Source organism: Anabrus simplex, chromosome 4 (assembly GCF_040414725.1).
Source record: "Anabrus simplex isolate iqAnaSimp1 chromosome 4, ASM4041472v1, whole genome shotgun sequence".
Classification (NCBI taxonomy): Eukaryota; Metazoa; Arthropoda; class Insecta; order Orthoptera; family Tettigoniidae; genus Anabrus; species Anabrus simplex.
The window spans coordinates 326,232,920-326,259,723 of record NC_090268.1 but is presented as its reverse complement, the minus strand read 5'-3'; the positions used below and the strand labels follow the sequence as shown (position 1 = coordinate 326,259,723).

General features: G+C 39.6%; 1 protein-coding gene across 1 annotated transcript in view; it reads left to right on the top strand.

The window, feature by feature from the left end:
* The window catches only part of LOC136872690 (USP6 N-terminal-like protein), a 258,189-nt gene that overhangs the window by 112,025 nt on the left and 119,360 nt on the right, over positions 1–26,804 (top strand). The window contains exons 4-5 of the mRNA XM_067146511.2: positions 1,184–1,463; positions 24,897–25,057. Coding sequence (XP_067002612.1) covers positions 1,184–1,463; positions 24,897–25,057 — 441 coding nt within the window. The remainder of the gene's footprint in view (positions 1–1,183; positions 1,464–24,896; positions 25,058–26,804) is intronic.

The window sequence follows — 26,804 nt, the reverse complement described above, 5'->3', positions numbered from 1 at the left end:
CCTCAGGAGTACAGATGCCTTTTGCAACCGCTTCACTACTGACGTTCTTCCGATTTATCTGCCATTAGGACTGGGGTCCTCTTCTGCCATCTAAACCATTGTCCGTGTTCTCCTTTCTGGTGAATTTATCTATCATTTCCTACACAAAGGCATCACATGGCCTCTAAAGGGAGGGCTACTCTACCTGCAGCCTTTGGGTGTCTAGTTTGCAAATGGCCGCTTGATCCTCGGTCGGACAGTCGCACGTAGTACCGTCTGCTGTCACATACGGTAGCAGGATGATCCTGAGCTGGCTTACCAGTATGAAATTATATTTGGGATCTTTTATATAGTGTATAGTCTTCTTTCATGATATTTAAATCACATATTAATCCCACATATTTCATTTGCCACACCAGAATCTTTCTCTCCTCATTTCTGTTGCCAAATCCATACTCTTCTGTCCTATTTCCTTTTCAGCATTTGCCTATAACCTGTTCCAGTCACCTATCACTTCATAATACACCTTGCACATCCTTTGCTACTTTATAAAACCGGGATGTTTGATCAAACACTTAGAGACTTTACAGACTACGGAGGGATGTGAGAGTCAAATGGCATTGTCACTGGGTCCTTACCAAGGCAGCCAGGCCACGATTCCAATCCTGGCCAATGCATGTGGGAATTAAAATTTTACTCTTCTGTGGTTCAGATACTGCTTAAAAACTGGAGGTCTCTGTCACAATCACAGTTACTTAGAACCGTTAATTTGCTTTACTTAATAGAGTTCTCCGGATGCCCTTCCAGATGCCTACTGTTTCTGGGGGGATGTATTCACTATTGCGTGTTTCTATTGTGGTTGGTAGTATAGTGTGGTGTGTTTGGTTGTTTGAATATGAAACTTTACTTTACAGCCTGTGGTACATTACAAATAATGCAGCAGGGTAGATATGAAACTGGCGAAAAAACACCAGTAATAACTATGAAGAAAGTTTGATAGAGAGCATATAAACAATTCAATATACTCAGTCAATTGAAGAGATTTATTTTGTAGGAAACTAAGAATAAAATATTACATCACATAACCTAAAATATTTTACATTTATTACAAATTCTAAGAAAAGGGAGAAAGAACCGTTAAATATTACCCATTAACAAGTTTTTTGAGGAATTTTACTATTTTGTTTGTTTATTCATTTTTCAGGAAATGTTGGAACGTGCTCATCGTGGGTCACCTGACATTCGACAGATCGATCTAGATGTGAATCGAACTTATCGTGATCACATCATGTTTCGGGAGCGCTATGGGATACAGCAACAAGCTCTCTTTAATGTCTTATCTGCATATAGTGTGTACAATCTGGAGATTGGCTATTGTCAAGGCATGTCACAAATAGCAGCACTTTTGTTGATGTACATGAATGAAGAAGATGCTTTCTGGGCTCTCTCTGTGCTTATAGCTGATAAGAAGTATAGCATGCATGGTAAGTATATATTAAAAGACTTTACTAAAAACAGCTTTGTCCAGTCCATCCGTCCACTCTCCTGGACCAATTTGCTTCCTTTTTATTTTATTTTCTACGGAATTACATGCCATTGAATCATCAGGCACTGATAGTTCTCCAATCCTAAAATAAAATAATTAAATGTTCACTCCAGTAATTGCAGGTGAAGGCTTACCGTAGCCCACAATATATTCTGTACTTAGTGGGTTGCACACAGTTAAGCAGCAATGTCTTTACATAAAGATATTGGCGAATCTAAACAATTAAAATAACAGTGACTATAGACAAACCTGCAATTTCAACCAAACTTGGTATGTCTTGACTTAATACTATATGGAGAGAAATACTGTCGGAGCAAGACACACCTTTTATCCGTAGGGGTGGTAGGGAGGGAGTGACATGTCAAAATAATCAAAAACAACCTCTATTAATGTTGAATCCATTGTTTTTGGTGTTGCTGAGATGAATAATGACACTCTGGATGACATTTAAGTCCAAGTTCAGCCACCATCGCCATGGGGACTTAGACGGAACAAAAAAGAAAATGTCCTAAGTGACCGAGATTGTGTGTATTTGTTCCAGCATAATCTATTTCACCACATAATCGTTGCCACTGTGCAATTGTCACATCTTTTATTTTCAATACAAAACTGATTTTAAAATTTCATTGTATAATCGTCGCACATTCACATTTTGTTCATCAATCTGTTTAAAAGGTAAATGGAACTGCAATGTAAGTTGCATATGAGTGGACAATTCTAATACATGTATGGCTTATCGGCCATTTGACAACACAGTCATGTGTGCGAGATGTCGTACAGCGCATAAATCAATAAATAAATTATACCGGTATACGTACAATCCATGGCTTATTGATACTTTGACAATATGGTCGCAAGACAGTGTACAGTTTATTCACCAGTGAGATATTATTTTTCATTTGAAATCCATAAGGCTGTAAGTTATTGCTTATCAGCAATGTCACTGGGAAGTACTGGCACCACACACACTTATTTTCTAGTATGACTTTTACTCCTTGTAACCAGGGGTGCACTGGTATAGGAACGCGGAGGCAAACGGTGACAAAATGAGTCATTGAGAATCTAATTCGCAAAAAAGAAAGTAAATATTTGCTCTTATCAATGGTAAACACCAGAATGAATGCGTTCTTTTTTCATAACATTATCATGTTCTTATGGTCTGCTGTAATGCATAATTGAACATTGCAGTACTGGGAAATTTACAAGTAGGTACACCCCTGCTTGCAACCCTTGTACAGTACTTCACTTCTAGCGGAGTAGGCCTCTATGTTGTGGGGTATGTAGGTTTTTCCCCATTTCGTGTTTATTTGGTACTGTCGCAGAAGTATCAACTGCTCTGGAGTGAATCAACAAACAACAAATTAATTCAAAAACCACCTAATTGATACTTTATTTTTTGCCTTTGGCAAAATTAAAAATACATTAGCACACACAGAACATGTTTCGACCACTTAGTGGTCATCTTCAGCTATATATAAATAGCTTAGATGAAAACATTTGGATAGTAAGCACATTAAACCTTTAAACTATGTCCCACGGGATCCTAAAATTATTGCTCTAGGTGCTCTAAATGAAAGGAGAGAGAGAGAGAGAGAGAGAGAGAGAGAGAGAGAGAGAGAGAGAGAGAGATGTGTGTGTGTGAATGATACTTAAATTACGATTCGCGTCTACAGTTGTGTTTAAAAAAAATTATTTACTAATATACATATTTAAAATATTTAAAAGCATCTATGGTGATACACTTTTAGTATTAACACTAAGTGGCATGAATAAAAAAGTCAATGTATATACTGTAACAGTCTTCAGGCATTTGTGATACTTAAATTAAAATTCACGTCTACAATGATGTTCAAAAAACTTATTTACTAGTAAACATATTTGGAAAATATCTTAAAGCATCTATGGTGAGGCACTTGTTTATAAAAAAAACACTTGTCTTGAATAAAAAGTCTGTGTACAGTCTATACCAGTCTTCAGGTATTTATTGTTTATATTTTTTATTGAGTATCTTCCTTAAATGTTACTCTTTAGGTTATGCTAAAAGGCCGTGTTGACTCTTTGACTTGCAAATATTGCTCTTTAGATTGTGGTAAAAGGATGTGTTGACTGTTTGACTTGCACTAGTCCTATGGTAGTTTCTGTGTTATATAAAATGGCGGTCAGAAGACCTTTTTATTCATGCCACCTAGTGTTATTACAAAAAGTGTATCACCATAGATACTTTTAAATATTTTAAATATATACATTTGTAAAAGAGTTTTTTAAACACAATTGTAGATGCGAATCGTAATTTACGTATCATTCACGCATATTACCTCACCCCACCAACCTCCCCCCCTTTCATTTAGAGTACCTAGAGCAATCGTTTGTAGGATCCCATGGGACATAGTTTTAAGGTTTAATGTGCGAACATGTTCTGTGTGTGCTAATGTATTTTAATTTTGCCAAAGGCAAAAAATAAAGTATCGATTAGGTGGTTTTAAAATTAATTTTTGATTGTACTCATCGATACGGTCATGAAGTGGACAGCTTGCAATGCTTTGGAGTGTACAAATGCATGTGTGTGTTTGTTAGCGACTTGATTACTGTAGACTTGTGTGCATGAGAATTTGAAGTTTTATTTTGTTTTTGGGGTGTTTGTAGAAATATTTATTGTTTTTGAATACAATAATACTGACAACCAAAGGGCAGCCAGGTCCGACAGGATGAAGAAGTTTCGGGAGCGGAAGAAGAAGCTGTAAAGCTGACTCTATTTAATACTATTAGACTTTAATGTACATTTTAACCGGTACTTCAGCGGTTACACAAACACAGTTAAAGGGGGGAAAGGAAAAAGCAAATCAAATTTCAAGGTACCTAAACACTATACACACCATAATCATGTAATGAACTGCGGAGAAAACAGGGGAAGTAAATATCAGTGAGGGCAACTTGACGATAACAAACAAGGAACGTGGGACGGTGCTGGGAACCTACCAAAGGCATGGAGATGTCTAGGTTGCGGTTTTCGGAAAAATCAGCGTGATTTGGATTTTCAAAAAATTATTTACCCAACGTACCTTATAAATAAATTACGAACAGTTTCAGCAATGCGGAAAATACCGATACACAGTTTGTAAAATACAGATTACACATTCTTAGAGACACATCAGTTAGATATTCCTTGACAAGAGCTTCCTATAAGTTCAAAGAGTCAAGCAAATACCATACATCTAATTACAAACCAAGTTGGCAATACAATCTTGAAGGTAAGAGGAAAACAATACGCTATTATAATTTAGAGTGAAGTTAAACTAACCTTTCAAAACATCTGAGCAACATAATTGTGGCGTTTAGTGCAATCTCCTGTGTGATACACCAACGAAAACTAAATGGAACTTAAGACTGGAGAGAAAACAACAGCGCTTACCCTAAGGCAGCCCATTCTGGTAGCGAGGAGACGTTGACGACGTCAAAACTTCGGCAGGCTCGGCAGGCCAAGATCAAGACGGCTCAAAGACTTCAGACCGACCACAAAATGCTACCTAGCCCCTTTTAAAGGGAAATCTGGCCTTAGGGTAGCCAATCAGAACACAGGAGCTTGCCCGGATTGACCAGTCACAACTCTTACTGCGGTCGCGATCTGTAAATCACTTTCTCGAATACATATCATTGCGAATCTTCCATTTCCAGAATAGTAAGAACATATTTCTAGAATGCATAGCTAACAAAGGCCAACACACCCTGTTTTTGGACTGTTCCAGTTAATATAGAAATGTAATCTTACTAGTTACAACCAACCTGTGTAGAAATATATTCTTTACACTGTACAGGTTAAATAGCTGAATGGAATATGAATAACATATTCTAGCACAACACTCCAGATTGTACAATAAGTACTACTTAAACACAAGATTTACAAAAAAAAAATCTTCTACAAACATTTTCCTCCTCCAAGAGATTCTACACTTGTGTCATACATGTCTGAATAGTTATGGAAGTTATGGAAAATAATTTACATACAAACACATTAACATGTTAAGCATATATTTGTAATTATTGATAATTATAGAAACTATTCTGTGGCCTTTAAGCTAAAGGTAATTCAATTGTCTTCGCTGAACAGCACGATAAAAGAGTTGTGGAAAGAAAAGATTCAGTGAGTGGAAACTTGGTATATGTGACTGGCAGAAATTAAAAGACAAGCTAAAAAACACAAACTATTCTAGACGCGCGTTTATATGTTCGAAAATTGACAATGAAGTGTTTGTGTACATCAATAAAAAACGTAACAATGGCTGCAGTGTATCGTATAAAATGTTGCATATGAAGGCACAGGAGGTACCACGCGAACACAACATTCCCATAACTCAGTTTAAGGCGAGTCGTGGGTGGGTCATGAGGTTCATGCAACGCCTACGCAGTGGCCTCCGCGGTATGCACTAGTCATGCTTCTTGGTGATCTTCATCAGTGATGTCAGTTCAGTTGAACGGATGATTTTCCTGAAACATGTATGATAAAATAAATAATTTTCAATCATTGTAAGGTGTATTGACGAGGTGGACCCAACATAAACTAGGCCTATTTTAAATAGTTTCTTGAATAGATTCAGACAAGTCAATACAGGATCAAATAAAATACCTATTATGGTTTATTAACAATACAGTCTAAGTCGTGGTAGCTTCAAGACACCAGTAATTATATGAGCTCCTACCAGCATTTTGTACTCTCCTGTTGTTGCTCTCAAGGGCCTGGAAATGTTGTCCTGAAGGGCTCTCCTGTTGCTTTGATTTGCTACAAGGTTCCGGAAATCATCATCAAAATACTTATGAAAATAATCGAGAGGAGTCCATTTACTTCCCAGTCTAGATCCTCTACACAGTTAGGGGTGGAATTAAAATATTGTGCTTTCCATTTTAGTTCTCTGGATTTTTTAATTGGTTTATTCTTATTTTGAAATTTAAAAAATTAGGATGCCTAATATTAGTCTCAAAAGCCCTTCATCATAATTACTCATATGTTTAATGTACTGACCTGTATAGTAAATAATTTACCTCACAATGTATAGCGTCAGGTTCTGAATGGGGGCTTGAATCTGAATCTTCCGTACCAATGTCTGATGAAAATATAGGTTCAAATTCATCTTCATTGTCATCAGATGATCCACCTTCAAGAACACTGGTGTCTAGTGCTTCTAAAATACACTCTTCTGTAAGTATTTTCTCATAGCACATGCCTAAGGAAAAAAGAAAAGTTTGTAACTAAGGTTGTCTCACATGCACAATTGGAATGTACTGTTGTCTAAAATTAGGCAGCAATTGATATTTTTAAATGTACAGTGAAACTCTGTTAAGAAGTTTTTCAAGGGACCACCAAAAAAAAAAAAAAAAAAAAAAAAAAAAAAAAAAAAAAAAAAAAAAAAAAAAAAAAAAAAAACTTCTTAAGCAGGAAACTTCTTAAAAGGAGTTATGGCCGAAAACTTATTCTGTACTGTACCAGTAAATGTTCGGGGCGTAAGGCATGAGAAGGATCTCAGGTAGTGGAAGTTGGTTTTTGGAGCCGGTACAGAGCAGGATAGACTCGCAGGGCGAATAATAGATGGTTATACCCTTTTTCAAACAATTTATTAATAATGTTAATCAATTCACCACCCTGCAATGTCGACATAGAATGCAAATAATTTGTTGAAATCAAAAGGGTTAACGTAAATCTTCTTGAATGCAATTTGTGAAAATAAATAAATCTCACAGATCCAATAGTCTTTTGCAAAAACATAAAGTGTCAATTTTTCACCTAAAGTCTTTCTAAGTATTATGACATGACATAAACACACTTATAATTGAAAATAAGAATTTGAACTTCTGTTGAGAGTTTCTCAGTTTGTGAGCCTTGAAACATAGAACACTCGAAACTCCTAGAGTCTTCCTTATGTGAAATAGATTTTGAAAATAGATTTATCATTAAAAGATGAATTTTGCGTAATGGTGGAAAACTACGAAGTATCGTCACACGCAGCACTGGGTAAACCACTGTTCACGATTGGTAAGAAAGGAAAAAAAAAAAAAGAAAGAAAGTCAGTTTGTGACTACTCACTTAAAAAAAACTTGGCTTACGAATACTGATGAGAATCTGGAACATTGTGCGGGTGCGGATGATGACTCGAACTTGAAGTTCCACGAAGAAACCACATTGACGTTATAGATGAAATGATGTTGAAGATAGTTGGATCTTGTAGAATTTTCTGAAGATTTCTGCTGCTCATGGAAATGATCTTAACACACGGAACATGCAAGTAGTATTTACAGATACTATGTTAATTTTAGGACGTCCAATGAGTGATCACAGTCCTTGTTGCAAAAAAAAAAAAAAAAAAAAAAAAAAACACACTCTATTTTAAACTGTCACTGAGAACGTCCAACACAGTGCAAACACGGAATATTTCTCATGACCATCTCTAACCACAGTCTTTGAATCGTTGTCCTGACAGATAACACTGATTCTCTAATGTTGATAGGACTATCTTATTTCAGAAAAAGTTCTTAACTTTCACAAAGTTTATCACTGTAACACGTCATGTCCTAATATGGCACATAAATAAAAAGACATAGTCCAAGGATGTGCTATGTTAGAAAATAAGTTCTAGAATAGTTAAAGTTACTGTACACGACAGTTTCTGTTGGTAATTTAATATTGTGTGCAATTAATTAAGTCCACACGTCATGTTGTGAATGTCCAATATATAACTTCGAACTTCACTGATTTCGTACGTGTTATACTTCGAAAAGTCTGTAAGTTATATCGTAGTCGCGGCACAATAGACTACTTACAGTGCGACGTCTTTTTTTTTTTCAAGTACGATGGCGATTTACTAGCCCGTAATTTCGTCTCCGCGAAACACGACGAAAAGTACTGTCTTCAAGACTGCACGAACATACTATGTGAGGGCCATTCTCCCCTCTCTCTTACTCATACACATACTGCACTGCTAGACTGGACTGCTTGCAATGAACTGAACTCAACTCAACACACAACTACCTGTTAGCCTTGACCCAGTGGCATATATAGCTGGCGCTGGGAGGGGTAGTTTCTCTCGGTCATGTGACCGTGAGTGCGTAATTTCTGTTAGATTTTAAATCATTGTAACTCAGCAACCATAGGATGGATTAATTTGGAATTTATAGAGGTTAGTTTTCATGACGTCCACTACCATTTAGCATTTGTTCCATTAAAATTGGTACAGGCGTTGAAAACTTGCGAAAAGAAAGATATTTTCGAGAAATATCTCTAGGGGAGGTGAGCTTTGAACGACAGGTGACGTCACTTGACTCCGCCTAGCGCACTCGTGGAGTCTGGTACATACTGGAACATTCTTTTACTTAGATGTTCGTACGTCGGACGGATCTTATATGCTGGAACAACATTTCTTTTGATAACTATGGACCAGGACCTAGGCTTTCCTGGTACAGTACTTTGACATACGTGTGACACACACAGCCAACAGATTTCCTTGTTTATGAACAATACCGAAATAGGCTGATATATAAGAGCTGCTAAAAGAAAGCCACAATATAAATATTAGATTATCATGACACATATTTTTAGAGATAAAGTAAAATACTGTAATTGAACATACTGTATTATGAAAATTCTTGATAAGAGAAGGGAACATATTATATAAAACCTTGCACAAGAGAGAAAAGAAATACTAAGAACATTAAAACGGTAGATGGTAACCATACATTATGTAAATTCCATACTGCATTAGACATTAAATACATTTCCAAACACAAAAGTCTAGGCTCCTGTTTGGAAAAGAAATTGTCCAGAGTTGACTGTTTTAGGTTTTTACTGCTTTCTTGAACTATAATCCTCTCCATTTCCCACATTGCCTTCCATGTGTTCTGAGGCACACTGACTGAACCTTTCATAAACCGCCTCAGGTTTTCACACAACACCCCCCCCCCGACATCTGCTTCAAGTTAACGGCAGCAGATGGGACATCGGCAACTTATTCTTAGAGATTCTTAGAACCTAGGCCTATATCGCCCCTGCATTCCTACTGGTTGTCACGGCCACAGGCGTAGTTTCTGGCTGTTTTGCAAGTACTGCATGGACAAGCCAATATTGAGTTTATTTTCCTGCTTTAATCCTCTTTATGCTAAAAGTAATGACAAAAAGAAAAGCAGGTTTGAAGTTGCAGAAATGACTGCATGGGAAAGTATTGGGGTATTACGTGCGAGTGATAAAGGCGCAGTAGCAACACTAGCACATCTAAATGTAAACAGTTTCTTTCTCCGCAAGAATTGTATTTCATGTCTCCTCATCCTTGTGCCACGTTCTAATAATGCAATGTAATAATTATGAATGACACGTTAATACGATATTTAGCTTGTATAAAGGTGAAAATAAAAATAACTTTCAATTTTATGCCAACACATGGTATCGCAGTGCCTCTGCGTGCGTGTATCAGGTCCCCTCTCACCAACACCCAGCTGGTTACCTACATTCGTTCAACTTCGTAGACGATCGGGATCTTTTGGCCGGCTGTTTGGTGGCATAATATGTATCAGCTGGCAAGTCGGCTGTTTCCTGCATCGAGTCGGGATGTTTCTTTGTTTCGTAATAGTTTATTCACCTGACTAATAATGGACATGGAAAATCTTATCAGTTTAGTTCCAAAACGTAATTTCCTCTACGACAAGACCCATAAGCATTATTGCAACAACAACGTAAGAGAGAATGTCTGGAAGGAAATAAGCAAGGGAATGAAAAATCAAACAGGTTAGAATATTCAATTTTGTGGTAGATTAGGCCTATATGGTACTTTATTTCACAATTATTGTTGACCTTATTTCAGAATCATTATTATGTTGCAGTCCTTATACAGTACGGTATATCAGTATAATTGACATGGCTTGGAATGTACAGTATTTACCGTGAACAATTTTGTAAGTGGCATTCCCTATGGTTGTCGTTCATGTATTCCTAACAAACAGTATGGTAATGCATAAGAAGCTGCTGTGTTGTGAACAAATACATTTTTCGGTTTTTAATTAATGTTGAGGCCATCTTGATTAATGACTTCACCCTGTCACAGCACGCAATTTACTGTATTAATGTTTTATCAAATCATCCATTGCGTGCTTTGTGTTTCCTGCATAGAATCCCATTCAATTCTGTTCTGCTTGATGTAAACGGTGGAGTGGAAATTACGACTGATGGGTTTAATTCGATTCCACAAGGTGAGAGTGAGCATCTGGTGTTGGTGTTATCATAGCGTGACGTCATATGGCCTTGGCAAGCCCGGAGAGGCTCCATGACGGGCGCAAACGGTCTAACACAGGGTTCAACTTGCATGGGGACTGGTGAGTTCTAACCATGAGCTGCTTTGAGCGGACGTTTTCTATCTCAAGGGGCTCTGAAATTTGAACTGTTTAACCGGGAAATATATTTACAACAAAACACTTTAAGCGGGATAAATATACGGATATCTTAATGCAACCGATCAAGGGCCCAAGAATATCACACTTCTTAGGCGGGAAAACTTCTTATGCGGGAACTTCTTAACCAAGTTTCACTGTAGATTACGTATTATCAAACCAGCAGAATGCCACATATGTAACAACAGACTTTGAACCCGTAATGATGATTATGGGATCAAGTTAAAACCTGATATCTAGCCGACTGAACATGTATTTTCAGAGTATATATTTCACATAATTTCAACTAACTTCGGACTTCAAAATACGAGGGCTATGCCGAAAGTTTTTAGCAGAGAGTGAGAAGAAAAACATGTGCAAAACAACAATTACAACTTCATAACACATTGGACACGCTGCTCGTAGAAACTACTGGTGCGCTAATTCATTGCTGCTGACGGAACTCGGAGAATCTACGGGCACGATTTCACTGTAGCTAAAACATTGTAGTTGCCGTTTTAGCGAGCTGTGACTTCACTATGATACTGTTGAATGCTTCTATAAGCATAAAATATGCTAGTTATGAGCATAAGTCAAGAGCTCTTCTTTCAAGGCATTGATAACACAGCCACGTTTCTACGTAACCTAAGGCTGCATCATCGTTGACTCTCAGCTGTGAAATGGGCAGGAAAGTACGTAGGGTACATGCGGACAGGAAGTGTGTGTGTTCTAGAGGCTGCCTTGTTTGTGTAATTCTTGTGAATATTTAGCATGTCTAATTCAAGTGTACGAAATTTCAATAACAAATCCATAATGGATGTTCTTATGGAAGAGACAATTTGTGAAAATGAGGATGAGGATAACAATTACACACTAAGTAAACATGATGATTCTGGCACTTCAGGCTAGTAAATGTAGAAAATGAGCTAATTTCAAGTTGGTGTGAAGTGTAACGTAGTTTTATATCGCTTCCTTGAAGTGGGTTCTGTAATACTATTTTTACCGCTTCCTATAAATGTGTTTCCCGTGTACCTGCAGCAACTCAATGCAACCCCATCATCAAACAAAGAACAGTGGGAATGCAAATTCCTGGTTGTAAACAAGGATGCCGGTGCCAATTGACTAATTAGGTTAGAATCTGCATTAGTGTGTTTCAGTAGATGTGCCCACAAAGTCAAATTTCGAAATATTAACCGAACTGGCATCCATAGCTGCGTCAAATTTTTTTGTTTGTGAAACATATTATTTTCATAAATTTATATTTAAAAATTGCTGCACTATTATGATAATTAAAACTCATTTTTGTGTAAAAGAAAGTGTGATCTTTCTATGCATTCCAAAAGTTGTTATAATCATGGCTTACCCTAGCATTGAAAATTTTTCACAAACCATTAAAAATCCTGCAATTTCTGGAGGGTAGCACATTCAAATATGGCCGTCTCCAATGTGTTAAAATACTCTCCATTAACATATACATATTTTTCCATTCTCTGAAACCACTTAGAAAACTTTCCAGTCCAAGCTCCTTTTTTGATTTGATGTCACTTGGTGCACTCTCGTATGCTGCAATGTCTTCTTCATCTGGTGAAAACCACTGCCCACAAATTTTTTCCTTGGTCTTAGGGAACAGAAAGAAGTCACATGGGGCCAGGTCAGGTGAATAAGGGGGATGAAGTAACACTTGCACTTTTTCCTTTTCCAAAACTTCCATTGTTCTGGCAGCCCTGTGCGCAGATGCATTGTCATGATGCAGCAGAAGGTGCCCACTCTTGGACTTTGGGTGCTGTGACCTCCATGTGGTGAGGACTTTGGGAAGACAATCATTCATGTACCATTCAACAATGACTTATGACATGTGTCCAAGGTCACAGAGGTGAGATGCCCCATTTTCTTAAAAAAAAAAAAGTTGCCACCATTTTCTTTCCAGAGCTCTGACTTCGTTGAACTTTTGTAGGTGGGTCCTCCCCTGGAAAGCACCACACAGAAGACTGTCTCTTTGTTTCCGGGTCATAATGGTGGACCTGTGTTTCATCAACTGTGACTATATTGTACTGTAGGTGTCTTGGGAATGCCCTCCATTGAATTTTTCTAGCACAAAACTACACCAGTCTACTCTCGCCTTCTTTGATAATTTTCCTCACAACATCAATGTTCTCCTGAGTCACAGCTGTAGCTGGGCGACCGGGACAAGGTTAGTCTTCAATTGACTGCCGACCCCTTGAAAACTCGCTAAACCAATTTTCAACTGTGGCCCTAGAATGGGGAAGCCTCACCAAAAACGTACAGCAAAGAAGAATGGCATTAGATAGATAGATAGATAGATAGATAGATAGATAGATAGATAGATAGATAAGAAATGGGTGAGCTCTGCCTTCGCAGGGCTCCACACGTAGATCTGTGAAGCCCCTTTGTGTTCCTTAAATGGGTTTGCCTAGTCCAGCCCTAGTGTTCCTATAAAGGATACCAGTGTCCGGACGTTGGCATTCCTGATGTCTTCCAGGCTCACAAAATGTGAGCCAAGATATCTATGTCTAGTGCTTGCAAGAACCTCGCACTGACACAACACATGCACGGAGGTCTCTTCCTCCCTACCGCATCTTCTACACATCGGATCCTGACTGATTTTCATGATGTGTAGGTGTCTCTGTAAAGTATTGTGGCCTGTCAACAGTCCAACTACCATTCGGGTTCTGGTCCTATTCAAATTCATTAGGACCTTTTTATAACTTTGGCTAGGCCCTTTGATAAGTTCACGTGCCTGCCTTGCTTTAGTTAACCTCTTCCAAATATCTAAGTGAGACTGGTTTGTCCACTGGGATGTTACCAGTCTCACGCTTCGGAGTGACACTCCTAGGAAGGGCTCTGGTCTTATGAAAGGACCTTTTGAGCCTTGTTTCGCTAGTTTGTCAGCTTCTTCATTTCCACTGATTCCTGTGTGCCGAGGGACCCATAATAGGATAACTGAGCTAAGTTCATACAGTTGATCTAACATCCTTTGGCACTCCCATACCATTTTTGATGTTGTTCTGACTGCTCATAGTGCTTTTAACACCGCCTGGCTATCGCTGCAAATAGTGATGCATCTTCTATGTCCAGATATATATACAGCACAGGCCAGTATTGCATATACTTCGGCCTGGAAAACAGTAGCATATTTACCCATGGGAAGGGAGAGCCTTGTCTTAGGCCCCCAGACCCCAGCGCCTGTGCCCGTCTCTGTCCGCGAGCCATCTGTGTACCATGTACAGCCCCCAGACCTAAGACGGGCCCCAGCATCCGCGGCCCACTCCTCCCTTGTGAGTATCACCACTGTGAACTTATAATTCAGATTAAAACTAGGCTTCATCAGGTCCCCGATCATCATTGTCGTAGGGCAGGTCTGGTGAAGTCTTGTAAGAATAGAAGCATGACCTCTATTCGGATTCTTGAAGGACCATCCTCCGAGTGACCAGAGGCGGTAAACACTCATTCCCGCTATTACCTTAACATATAAATGTAAGGGGGGGAAACATACACATAATGGTGTAGTTTCCAGTGCCCCTGTTATTCCTAGACACGCAAGTCTTTGGACACTGTTTAACTTGGTGATCACAGTTTTACTCCAAATCTGGCCACCAGACTAAAGATGCGAAGGTGATCGTGGGCCGTATAATAGAAATATAGAGCCACTGGACCACCTTAGGTCCTAGGCCCCAAGTCTTTCCGATGGCCCTGCGACAGGCCCACATAATCTTGCAAGCCTTATCCACCTTATGATCTATATGTTTCTTCCAACTCGGTCTTGCCTCAAGGATTACCCCTAGGTACTTAACTGAGGTTGTCTTAACTAATTTTTTCCCAAATAGGAAAGGCTCTGACAGTCCGTCTAGCCTCCTCCTCCTCCTGGTGAATACCACGAGCTCCGTCTTGTCGGGATTAACCGACAAGTCTGTGTTATGGCACCATCTTTCCACCCTACGTAGGGAGCTTTGTATGAACTCTGAAACCGCACTGGGGAAATTTCCCACCACCATCAGGCTAATGTCATCTGCATAGCCTTGGGCGTAAATTCCTCCAACATTTAACCTGGTAAGTAGTTCATCCACTACCAGACACAATAATGTTGGTGATAGAACTCCTCCCTCTGGACACCCCTTGTCTATATTAGCTCTCAACATTACTGCGTTGAGGGTAAACAGAACTTGACGGCCCTGCAGTGAGGCCATAATCCATTTTATGAGCATCCTGCTTACTTCTCTTCTCTCTAGAGTAAGTGCTATGGAGCCCAAGGACGTGTAGTTAAAGGCCCCTTCTATATGTAGGAATACCACCATAACAAGTTGTTGCTGATCCAAGGCGCTCTCCAGCCTAGAAACAAGCTGGTGTAGTGCCGTCTCAACTGACTTCCCTGGTTGGTATGCATGTTGATGAGGATGCAGGGGACAGTTTCTTAATACTTTCTCCCAGATGTGTCTATCCACCAGTCTTTCCAAAGTCTTACGAAGAAAATATGTTAGACTAATGGGTCTATAATCCTTAGGTCTAGTATGTGAAGACCTTCCGGGTTTAGGTATATACACTACCTTCGCCTGACGCCACAAGGAGTACACATACCCCATAGTGAGACAATCTCTAAAAATTCTGACCAGGTATGGTATAAGGACTGCACCTGCTTCCTGAAGAAGTGCTGGGAAGATCCCATCCATTCCTGGACTTTTATAAGGGGCAAAAGATTCTAATGCCCACTTCACCCTTCTTGGTGTAACAATCTCTGTAGCTTCCTTCCAACCACTTCTATCGGGTCTGAAGGATCCGCTCGATTCTACTTCACTATTCGTGACTACTGAACCTGGAAAGTGGGCATCAAGCAATAAGCTCAGGGTCTCCCCCTCTTTGGATGGATATCCACCCGAAGGTGACTCCAACGAGCCCAGCCTTGCCCTTCCATCCAAGGTTAGAATTTTATGAAACCTTGCCTCTTCATGTTGACTCTTGATGGAGTCACAAAACTGTCTCCAAGATTTCTTAGAAGCCTTTTTGACTTCTGACTTGTACTTTCTTTGTGATTCTTTATAAGAATCTAAACTTTCTTGATCTTGAAATTCCCTGTATTTATTCCAGAGCCTTTGTGTGTTTCTCCTCAGGTGTTCAAGATAACTGTTCCACTTGAAGCTTCCTGTTACTCTTTTTGCCTTAACAACTGGGCAGTTTAATTCATAAGAGGTAACTAGTGTCTGTGTGAGAAAGCTCACACTGAGCTCCAGCTCCTCCTTGTTCTTAATTATATTTGAGGGTCCCCCTTCCAGTCCCCTCCTCACGTCCTCCCTAAAAGACGTCCAATTGGTTCGTCTAGGGTTTCTGTAAGATGGGATCTCGAAGGAGCCCTCTATATGAAACACAATGTGTCTATGATCTGACAAGGAAGGTTCCAAAGAAACCTTCCAGTCTTTAAATTCCTGTATAATTCCCATGGAACCCAGGGTAAGATCTATGATCCCCTCACTCCTGTTATTGATGAAGGTAGGGGTATCACCTATGTTCATGATCTCAAGGTCAGTTGTACGTAGAAATTCTATGAAATTCTCTCCCCTTCGGTTTGTGTATTTACTTCCCCAAATGCTGTGATGAGCATTGGCGTCACATCCTACTATGAGGTTAAGTTCTTGTTTCCTATAGTATATCAGCAGTCTCTTGAACTCCTCCGGTGGGGGTGGAGATTCAGAGTCTCCTGGGAAATATGCAGAACAGACAACCAGGTCTCTTGGCTGTCCGCCCTCTTCATATCTCACTAGAACTGCTACAAGGTCTCTAGTAATGAAGCCCGGTATAGCTCAAGCGTTATGATCCTTAACTAGTATACATGCTCTAGGCTTCTTCTCCGCTACTCCACTGAATAGAGTGAAGCCTGCACATTTTAGCCCCATGATATGCCCCTGTCTAAGCCAGTGTTCTTGTATCAGGGCGACCAAAAACCTACCTTTCTGGATAATTCTTATAAGTACCCTAGACGCCGCTATACAATGTTGTATGTTTGCTTGCATGAAAGTAACCATTCCTTACTTTCATGCAATACTTTACCTTATGCGGTCTCCAGAACGTGTAGCTCCGTCTCCCGCGATGAATCCTGAGGCTTGGCTGGCTCCGGCTCCTGTCCAGGCTCCCGCTCTTCGCCCCTGCTAGTCTCAGTGTTGTCTGTGGTGGGGTTGGTCCTCTGCTTGTCACGTTTGCCCTCCACCAAGGTGAAGGTAGCAACATGCACCTCGCAGAAGATCTTCCCCACCACTTTTTCCACATCTCTGGAGTCCATGCTGACCAGAAGGCGGACACCTCTCTTCTCCTCCTTGCGGTCATAGATTCTCCAGCTGTTGGGATTTATGCCATGGTTCTGGCATGCCATCCTTCCCAAAAGGACGTTGCTGTCCTTTGGTTGTCCTGGTATCCAGACCATGACTCTCCTATAGGCAAGGAGTTTATCCATGCCCACAATTGTGAGCCTGGCTCCTTCCCACGGTTGCATATCTGTAACAAAACTAGAAAGCCATGCTACAGTCTCGTCATTCTCTGCAATAATGATGGCCTTACCTCTTGACAGATAGCAGTCCAGGAACTGAGGCTTAATGGGGCCCTGCTCCAGAAGCTCATCTATCAGATTGGTGATAGCCTCCTCCACAGACTCCACCTGTTTTTCAGTTAGCTTCTGGTCAGGATATCCTACGGGCACTATGGCCATCCTGATCCCAGCTTTAGCTATCCTGGCATACTCCACCTTAGGTCTTTTGTGGGATTGCCGATCTTCTTCCGGGGTTGCCCCTGACAGGAGTAGTTTTCCCACTGGCGTTTTGGTGGATGGAGTCCTCTGTGCCCTAGAAGCAGAGCCCTTTTCAGGGTCCTGCCTCTTGTGCCCATTGGATCCCCCCGCAGTCATCGCTGTCATGGCAGTAGAAGGCCTCTCAGCTCCAGGAGTTAGGCCCTCTTTGGCCTGCTCCCGGGCCTTTAAAGCCTTCTTGTACCTCCTATTCTCAGCGCTGGAGCACTGTTTCTTCTTCTTCTTCTCCTTCTGGACTAGAAGATTGTCCACCTGTAGAGTGAGCTCTCTGACTGTGGAGGTCGTACTATCAGGGGGTATCTCCGAAGAGTCCCCATTGGATATTGTCGAGCTGGTGTCTCTCTCGGAGGCCCCGAAGGAGCTCTCCAGTTTTTGGGTGGCTACGGTACTCATGTAGGTCCCATGAGTATCTAGGGAAATATAATGTCAGCCCAGGCAAAGCCCCGCATACCTGGGTAAGGCTACTTACTTCGAGAGGGCGCCAAGTATCTCGAAGGCTCCGTTCAAGACACATCTCCCATGTGCCATGCAACCCATCGGCACGGGTCGCGTTACACCTTAGGGTTGGGTGGTGCTTTAGCTTCCTCCTCCTTGTATACCGAATGGTTACCTAATGGGGCTCCATTCAGCATTGCAAGAAAGGAGCTCTTAGTCCCCCTCACCATGCAGAGGATCTTCAATTGAAGAGGGTAACCGAGGTTAACCCCCTACAATTATAGAAGCACACACGAGGGGGTAGAATGGCATTCTTCAGCACTTAAATTCTTTTTATAATCATAAAAATCATTGCGCAGAAATCACGGTGCAACAGATCCATCTTGCACCATGTCTGACTCAGCAGTGCCTGTGTTTTCTTCCCACGCTGTGGAGGAACCACTGCTGGGAGGGGTTGCACGTGCATGTACCAATGTCCAGAAACATCGCTCTTTCAAATGAAAAGAATCCCATTGTCCTCAGAATTACAGTTTATGGGCTGCTAAAAACTTTTGGCATAGTCTTTGTACATGAAAGTGTAGCTATAGGTCTTTAGAATGATATTTAACTACATAAATAATTCAGAGTATGATGACATATCATCTAATGTGCATGTTTATGTACTTACCCGCCTTCAACATCCTCTATGCTGTAGCCATTTTGAAATTGACCCCTGCTAAGTGGAGAGAGAAAATTGCTAAGTCAACAGAAGCACCAGCGTGAGCAATCTGAATTATATTTATCGTCTCATCATTCACAATCATTCTCTCATCAATTGTTATAGTATTGGGTTACTTTATTTATATTTGAATTTTTTTGATTATGAAATCAAAATTAAGTCAAAAGTTTTTTCCCCCTATAACAGGGGATGTCATGGAATATATCTATATATGGCTACAAGGAGAATTCAAGTAGCAGTAAGGGTGTTATATGTTTTCAAAAACTGTCCAGCCGACTGGACACCAGGACTAAGGAGAATACATGCGTAATTTTGGTCATTTTGGACATTTTCCTTTTCAGCCTTTCTGTCCCCATGCTGATTGGGGCTGAACATGGACTTCAACAACATCCAGAGTGCCATTATTCACCTCAGCAACCCCGAAAACTATGAACTGTACATTAACATTTGTCATTTTCTATTATTTTTATATTTCACCCCTCTTTCTATATTTTTTTATAACTCAACCCTGTCCCTCGGGGTGGTAGGAGTATCGTACCCCCCTAGTAATTTCTTCCAGATAAGTCATATGTGTACCAAGTTTAGTTGGGAGGTAATGCTAGAACATGCACACATACGTCCATAAACAATGTCACTTTGGACATTTCCTTTTCTTCACCCGTTCTCACCCCTCTGCCGATTGGGACCGAACTTTGTCTTAAATGGCATCCAGAGTGTCACAGTTCATCTCATGACTCCAAAAAGTATGGATTCAAGTAAAATATTTGTCTTTTTTGTTTATTTTTACATTTCATCCCTACCCCAGGGGCTAGGGGTCTCTACCCGTACAGTATTTTTTTCAGATAGTAAGTCATTCTTGTATCAATATTTTGGTTGAGAGCTATGCTGGGAGATACACACATACGTCCATTATCTCGGTCATTTTGGAAATTCTCTTTTTAACCTTTTCTCGCCCCCTATGCGAAAGGAGGCTGAACTTGTACATAAAAAAATCCAGTGTGTCACTATTCATCTCAGTGACCCTAAAAAGTATGGATTGACACTATTTTTGATTATTTTTATTTCTCGCCCTCTCCCACCCCACGCGTGTTGGGATTGTCATTCTTCCACGCAGTTTGTTTCTTGATAGTAAGTGTTAAGTGTACCAAGTTTGGTTGAAATCACTCCCGAGGTCCCGAATACTATGGATTCAACACTAGTATAGGTCTTTTTACTGTAGTTATATTTCAACCCCTTCCCTAGGGGTTATAGGGGTGTCTTGCTCCGACAGTATTTTTTTGACATAGTGGGTAATATTTGTACAAAGTTTAGTTGACAGCTATGCCGGAACATACAAACGTCCATACTCTCAGTCACTTTGGACATTTTCTTTCCTTCACCCCTTCTCACCTCCCTGCTGATTGGGGCTCAGCTTGGACTTAAATGACATCTAGAGTGTCACTATTCATTTCAGCAACCCTAAAAACTAAAAATTCAACACTATTTTTGATTATTTTTATATATCACCCCCTCCAATAACTACCCCTAAGGCACCTAAAGTTGTCGTACCCCCACACATTTTATCCCGTGATAGTAAGCTGTAAGTGTACCAAGTTTGATTGATATCGCTCCAGTAGTCCCGAAAACTATGGATTCAATCCTGTTATTGGTCGTTTTTAGTCATATTTCACCCTGGGACCTAGTGGTTCTAGGTGTGTCCTACTCCAACAAAATATTATCCAGATAGTATGTCATACTTGTATCAGTTTTGGTTGACTGCTGCACTAGAACATACATAAGTCTTTTATCTCGGTCATTTTGGACTTTTTTTTTTTTTTTTACCCTTTCTCAACCCCTATGCCAAAGGGTGCTGAACTTTAATTTTTTTTTAAATCCAGAGTGTCACTATTCATCTCAGCAACCCTGAAAACTACGGATTCAACACTGTTTTAGATTATTTTTATATCTCATCGCCTACCCTAAGGGTTTACAAAAACAGTATAAATATAAGTCACCACCTTATCAATACAAAATTTATTCACATTCAGCTAGTAAATATGGTCAAGACTGGTTTCGACCCCTTGACCATATTTACTAGCTGAATGTGAATACATTTTGTATTGATAAGGTGGTGACTTATATTTATATTGTTTTTGTAAAGTAATATCTATCAATACGGAAATGAAACTTATAAACAACAGTACCCCTAAGGGTGCTAGGAGTAGGCCTATCTTATCCCTACGTGGTCAGTCTCCTGATAGTAAGTCTATAAGTGTACCAAGTCTGGTTCAAATCGCTCCAGTAGTCCTGAAAACTATAAATTTGACTCAATTATTGGTCATTTTTAGTTATATTTATATTTCATCCCCTCCCCTAAGGGTTTCAGGGGTGTCTTGCCCCACAGCATTTTTAACAGGTAGTAAGTAATATTTGTACCAAATTTAGTTGACAGCTATGCTGGAAAATACACACATACATCCATAGTCTCTGTCATTTTATTTTTTCACAGGAAGGATTGCAAGAACTATCGAGGTATCTCATTGATTAGTATACCAGCCAAAATATTCACTGGCATCTTGGAAGGGAGGGTGCGATCAGTTGTTGAGAGGAAGTTGGATGAAAACCAGTGTGGTTTCAGACCACAGAGAGGCTGTCAGGATCAGATTTTCAGTATGCGCCAGGTTATTGAAAAATGCTACGAGAGGAATTAAAGGTGGATTATTAAAATCAATCAAAGGCATTTATGTTGACAATTGGGCTTCAGTGAGAATTGATGGTAGAATGAGTTCTTGGTTCAGGGTACTTACAGGAGTTAGACAAGGCTGTAATCTTTCACTTTGGCTGTTTGTAGTTTACATGGATCATCTGCTGAAAGGTATAAAATGGCAGGGAGGGATTCAGTTAGGTGGAAATGTACAGTAGTAAGCAGTCTGGCGTATGCTGACGACTTGGTCTTAATGGCAGATTGTGCCGAAAGTCTGCAGTCTAATATCTTGGAACATGAAAATAGGTGCAATGAGTATGGTATGAAAATTAGCCTCTCGAAGACTAAATTGATGTCAGTAGGTAAGAAATTCAACAGAATTGACTGTCAGTTTGGTGATACAAAGCTAGAACAGGTCGATAATTTCAAGTATTTAGGTTGTGTGTTCTCCCAGGATGGTAATATAGTAAGTGAGATTGAATCAAGGTGTCGTAAAGCTAATGCTGTGAGCTCGTAGTTGCAATCAGTAGTATTCTGTAAGAAGGAAGTCAGCTCCCAGATGAAACTATCTTTACATCGGTCTGTTTTCAGACCAACTTTGCTTTACGGGAGCGAAAGCTGGGTGGACTCAGGATATCTTATTCATAAGTTAGAAGTAACAGACATGAAAGTAGCAAGAATGATTGCTGGTACAAACAGGTGAGAACAATGGTAGGAGGGTACTTGGAATGAGGAGATAAAGGCTAATTTAGGAATGAACTCGATGGATGAAGCTGTGCGCATAAACTGGCTTCGGTGGTGGGGTCATGTGAGGCGAATGGAGGAGGATAGGTTACCTAGGAGAATAATGGACTGTGTTATGGAAGGTAAGAAAAGTAGAGGTAGACCAAGACGACGAAGGTTAGACTCAGTTTCTAACGATTTAAAGATAGGAGGTATAGAACTAAATGAGGCAACAACACTAGTTGCAAATCAAGGATTGTGGCGACATTTAGTAAATTCACAGAGGCTTGCAGACTGAACGCTGAAAGCCATAGCAGTGTATAATGATTATGTATGTATGTATGTATCTATCTATCTATCTATCTATCTAACCCCCTGTGCCAAAGTGTTACTAATCTCAGGGACCTTGAAAACTATGGATTCAATTATTTTTATATCTCACTCCCCCCCTCCCTCATGCCCCTACCAATAGGGGGCTGAACTTGGCACTTTTATTAAAAAAATCCAGAATGTTACTATTCATCTCAGCGACCCTGAATACTATGGATTTGTTACTATTTTCGATTATTTTTATGTCTTACTCCCCCCTCGCACCCACCCAAAAGGGAGCTGAACTTCGACTTTAAAAATTTCCGGAGTGTCACTATTCAACAACAATAAAGGTGTTTTAATTTAATCCACCTATTCAATACTTTTATAACACCTTTATTGTTGTTGAACTGTAAATTTTCAATATGGACCAAAAATGAGATTTATAACATGTAATAAAGTGTCACTATTCATCTCAGTGACCCCAAAAACTATGGATTTGACACTATTTTTTATTATTTTTATACCCAACCCCCCCAACTCAGGGTGCTAGGGATGGCTTACCCCCACAGTGCTCGTCTCCAGATAGTAAGTCATGTCATAAGTCCACCAAGTTTGGTTGAAATTGTTCCGGTGGTTTAGGAGATGTCATTTACACAAATACACATACATACATTTTTATGAAAATCCACAGCCTGTTTCCAGTAATTCGACCGGGTCAGGAATGGAATGAATGAAGTCCCCATCTAGCGGCGAGGATAGGAATTGTGCTGGCTGCCGAAGCCTGTCGCATTCCTCTTGGAGAGTGTTGCTGGAATGAAATATGAGAGGGAAAACCGGAGTACCCGGAGAAAAACCTGTCCCGCCTCCATTTTGTCCAGCACAAATCTTACATGGAGTGACCGGGATTTGAACCACTGAACCCAGCGGTGAGAGGCTGGCGCACTGTCGCCTGAGCCATGGAGGCTACTTATAATTTTTTATATATTTATTTTTCTTTCTTTCTTTCTTTCTTTCTTTCTTTCTTTCTTTCTTCTGAAACCCCAATTGTTTTAAAAGAACTGAATATAGCTATTTCCCAGTTTCTGGGAAAAGTTAGTAGGAGTTTAAGAATTTGTTGAATTAGAATGGTCAAAGATAATTGGATGTGTTCCCACTTGTGGCTTTGTCTAGGCCGTACTGTACAAAGCTGAATAACAACTGGAGTGTTGTATGTGGTTATTTCCATAGCCTTGCAAACTGCCCTAAAAATCTGCAGGAATTTTTTGTGAAGTGGATGAAAATCCAGATAAAACTGGTTATGGTTTTGTGCTATCTGGAATATTTAGATAATTTTGGAACATTATAAACTGTGTGTCGAAAACCCTACAAAAATATAGCTTTAGCATCCTTGAATGTTTTAGAGTAGAATTAACTCTTAACAAAAATCTACGCCAGAAGATGTCGGATAGATCTTTTAGAAGTGAGGCCAAGGTGAAGTTGAAATGCTTAAAGCCAAATACAGAGCAGAAAATAGTAAGACATTTTCTATTGTGCTATGGAAATATTTTAATTTTTTACAGAACAAATCAGGTAACCCTAGCAATAACTTGTGCACAATCCTGGAAATTGATTACTGCTGTTTTTATAAACCATAAAAAACAAACGCATCCACGGAAACAAAACACTTATCCGAGCATGCATGGTATTTGATATTTTGTTTTACAATGATGAGACAGCCTGCCTGTAATTGCTGAATGCTGCTACAGGCTAATGCCATGTAGGAGGACACGCCTGAAATGTCAGGAGGTTTCAAGCTCCACTGTAATAATTTACATCTTTCTTTGCTGTCATTAGTTACTGTTCAGAGAGCTGGGCATTGTTTCACTTTTGTCCCTGGTAGGGTATAACGTTAGGTATGCTCACTATTTCTGTTGATTGATAATTACTATTTTGGGGGGAGATAGTTAATTATCTACCATTTCTGTTGATCTTTATACTATACAGTTCTTCTAATGTTTGATCTTGTGTTTCATCTTGTTTAATATTAAGATTCTTTTCTGGAGAAAAAATATGAAACATGAAATCTTAATACATTCTTTTTTTTATAGGGTTGACTAATCAGACTTTTCATCAATAATTATGATAATAATGAGAGACATTTAAATATTCTTGTGTATGTCACTCTTTATCCTGACTTTTGAATCTTGGCTTTTCTCTGTTGTTTCCCCCTCTTATTTAAGGGGAGAAGTTTTCAGTTGCTGTGATCCCTTCCATTTTGAAAATCTAGTGTTGTAATTATATACTGTTACCTGTTTAGGTTTCTACATCCCAGGATTTCCAAAGCTCCTTCGTTATCAAGAACATCATGACAAGATAATGAACCGATTCCTGCCAAAGTTAAAGAAGCACCTGGACAGAAATGGTGTAGACACTGGAATCTATACTCTCAAATGGTTCTTCCAGTGCTTTCTTGATAGAGTGAGTTGATAAAGAATTATTTTATCAAAAGTATTTACTGACAATAAACATAAACTTTCAAAGTACAGTGCATTTGCCAAAAACATTTGCCTCATTGTATGTCAGAGTAGGTGATAACTGCCCCCTGCAAGCGAGGGACCAGCTTCCCCAAAGTTCAACAACAGCTGCAACTATTTATCAATAAAGCAATAATTACATATCATAACTAGCAAATGTACCCGGGCTTCACTACAGTATTCTACATTGTGTACGGATTTCTCCCTAAATTACCGTAAAAGTAGTGAGTAGGATTATATTAAATTAACATGTCTCTTAGCGCGATCCGAGAAACAAAACAGGAAGGCCACATTTCCTACTGCCAATCTCAGTCAAGTTCTGAAGTTTCTACTCTAATGGCAGGCTCACTTGGCCACTGCCTTTCACAGTAGAGATAGAGAGTTTTCATTATAAAGAAAGGTCCTTTTTTCTAATCCCTGTCACAATTGAGCTAAAGGGATTTGATTATAATCGAGAAATGCAGCACTGTCTAACGTATCAACAGTCGAGACGTGACAATAAGTCATAGGATCAAAGTTGTAGATCTCTCCAGATTGAACAGCGATTGTGCTATCTGTTTTGTGATACGACTAACCGTTTAGCCACCAACTACCCAGAAATGAAGGTCTGCACCGTCATTAAAATGCATCCATATTTCGATATTTTCAGGGGACAAAAGTTATACATTTGAACACCTTGAAACTTTTCCTCAAACAAAAGAGTGTCCAGGTTTCGGGATTAGCACTCGCATACATACGGAATAATTAAGGAAGGAAGTAATGCGGTTAAGGAATTTGAAATTAATAGAAAATAGGATTATAACTGAGGACAACCATGGATGTACTTGAAAATGTAATGCCCCTCAATAAATTGTGATTGTATGAGTTACGGATATAAGAAGGTGGTAACAGAGGAGAAATTTAGGTGCAGGGATTCTTAGATAAGCAGGTAAGAAGATGACTAAGATGACTTATGGTGTTATACCTAGAGGGAAGGCAGAGGCAAGAAATTAAAGCAGAAAACAGAAGTAGAATAGAAATACAGTGAAAATTACAGTGAATACCAGAAAACACCTTACAGTGTGAAATAATGGGCTACACTCCGCGGTACTGTTCAGATATTAACAACGCCCCTTACTGCTATTTGAGGACAATTGAAAACTCCCAACGGTATTCCGCTGATATCCCACAGAATGGCCAATTGACATCTCTCTTGTTTCTACCCAAGGAACAACCACGAGTTTACAGGAATGACAACAAAAATGGCAATACATTACTACCCTGCTGGCAAGTAGTCAGAGTCATTGCCATGGTAACCTGTAGGTTCGTTGTCCTTCTGTCGATCATTCAATGCAGAGCATGAGACCAGGAGAAAATAGTAATTTTCTCACTCATTTGAAGAGTAAGCGAAATTATATACATAACAAAAGTTGTTTATAATGAAAGGACGTTTTACATATAGTCCCGGAATTTTACAGAAAATCAATAGTATAAGAGAAATTGGAAAAATCCATTTTGGTTTTCCTTATTAATCAAAGATTTTTAAACCACGTGCATATCAAAACCTTTCCAGGGATGAGTATACTCTAAATATGAAGTTTCATAGAGATCTATCCAGCCGTTTTGCCGTGATGGTGGAGCAAACAGACACGGAAAAAAAAAAACCACTGATACGGTCTTGAGTTAACCTAAAATGGATAAATATCTGAAAA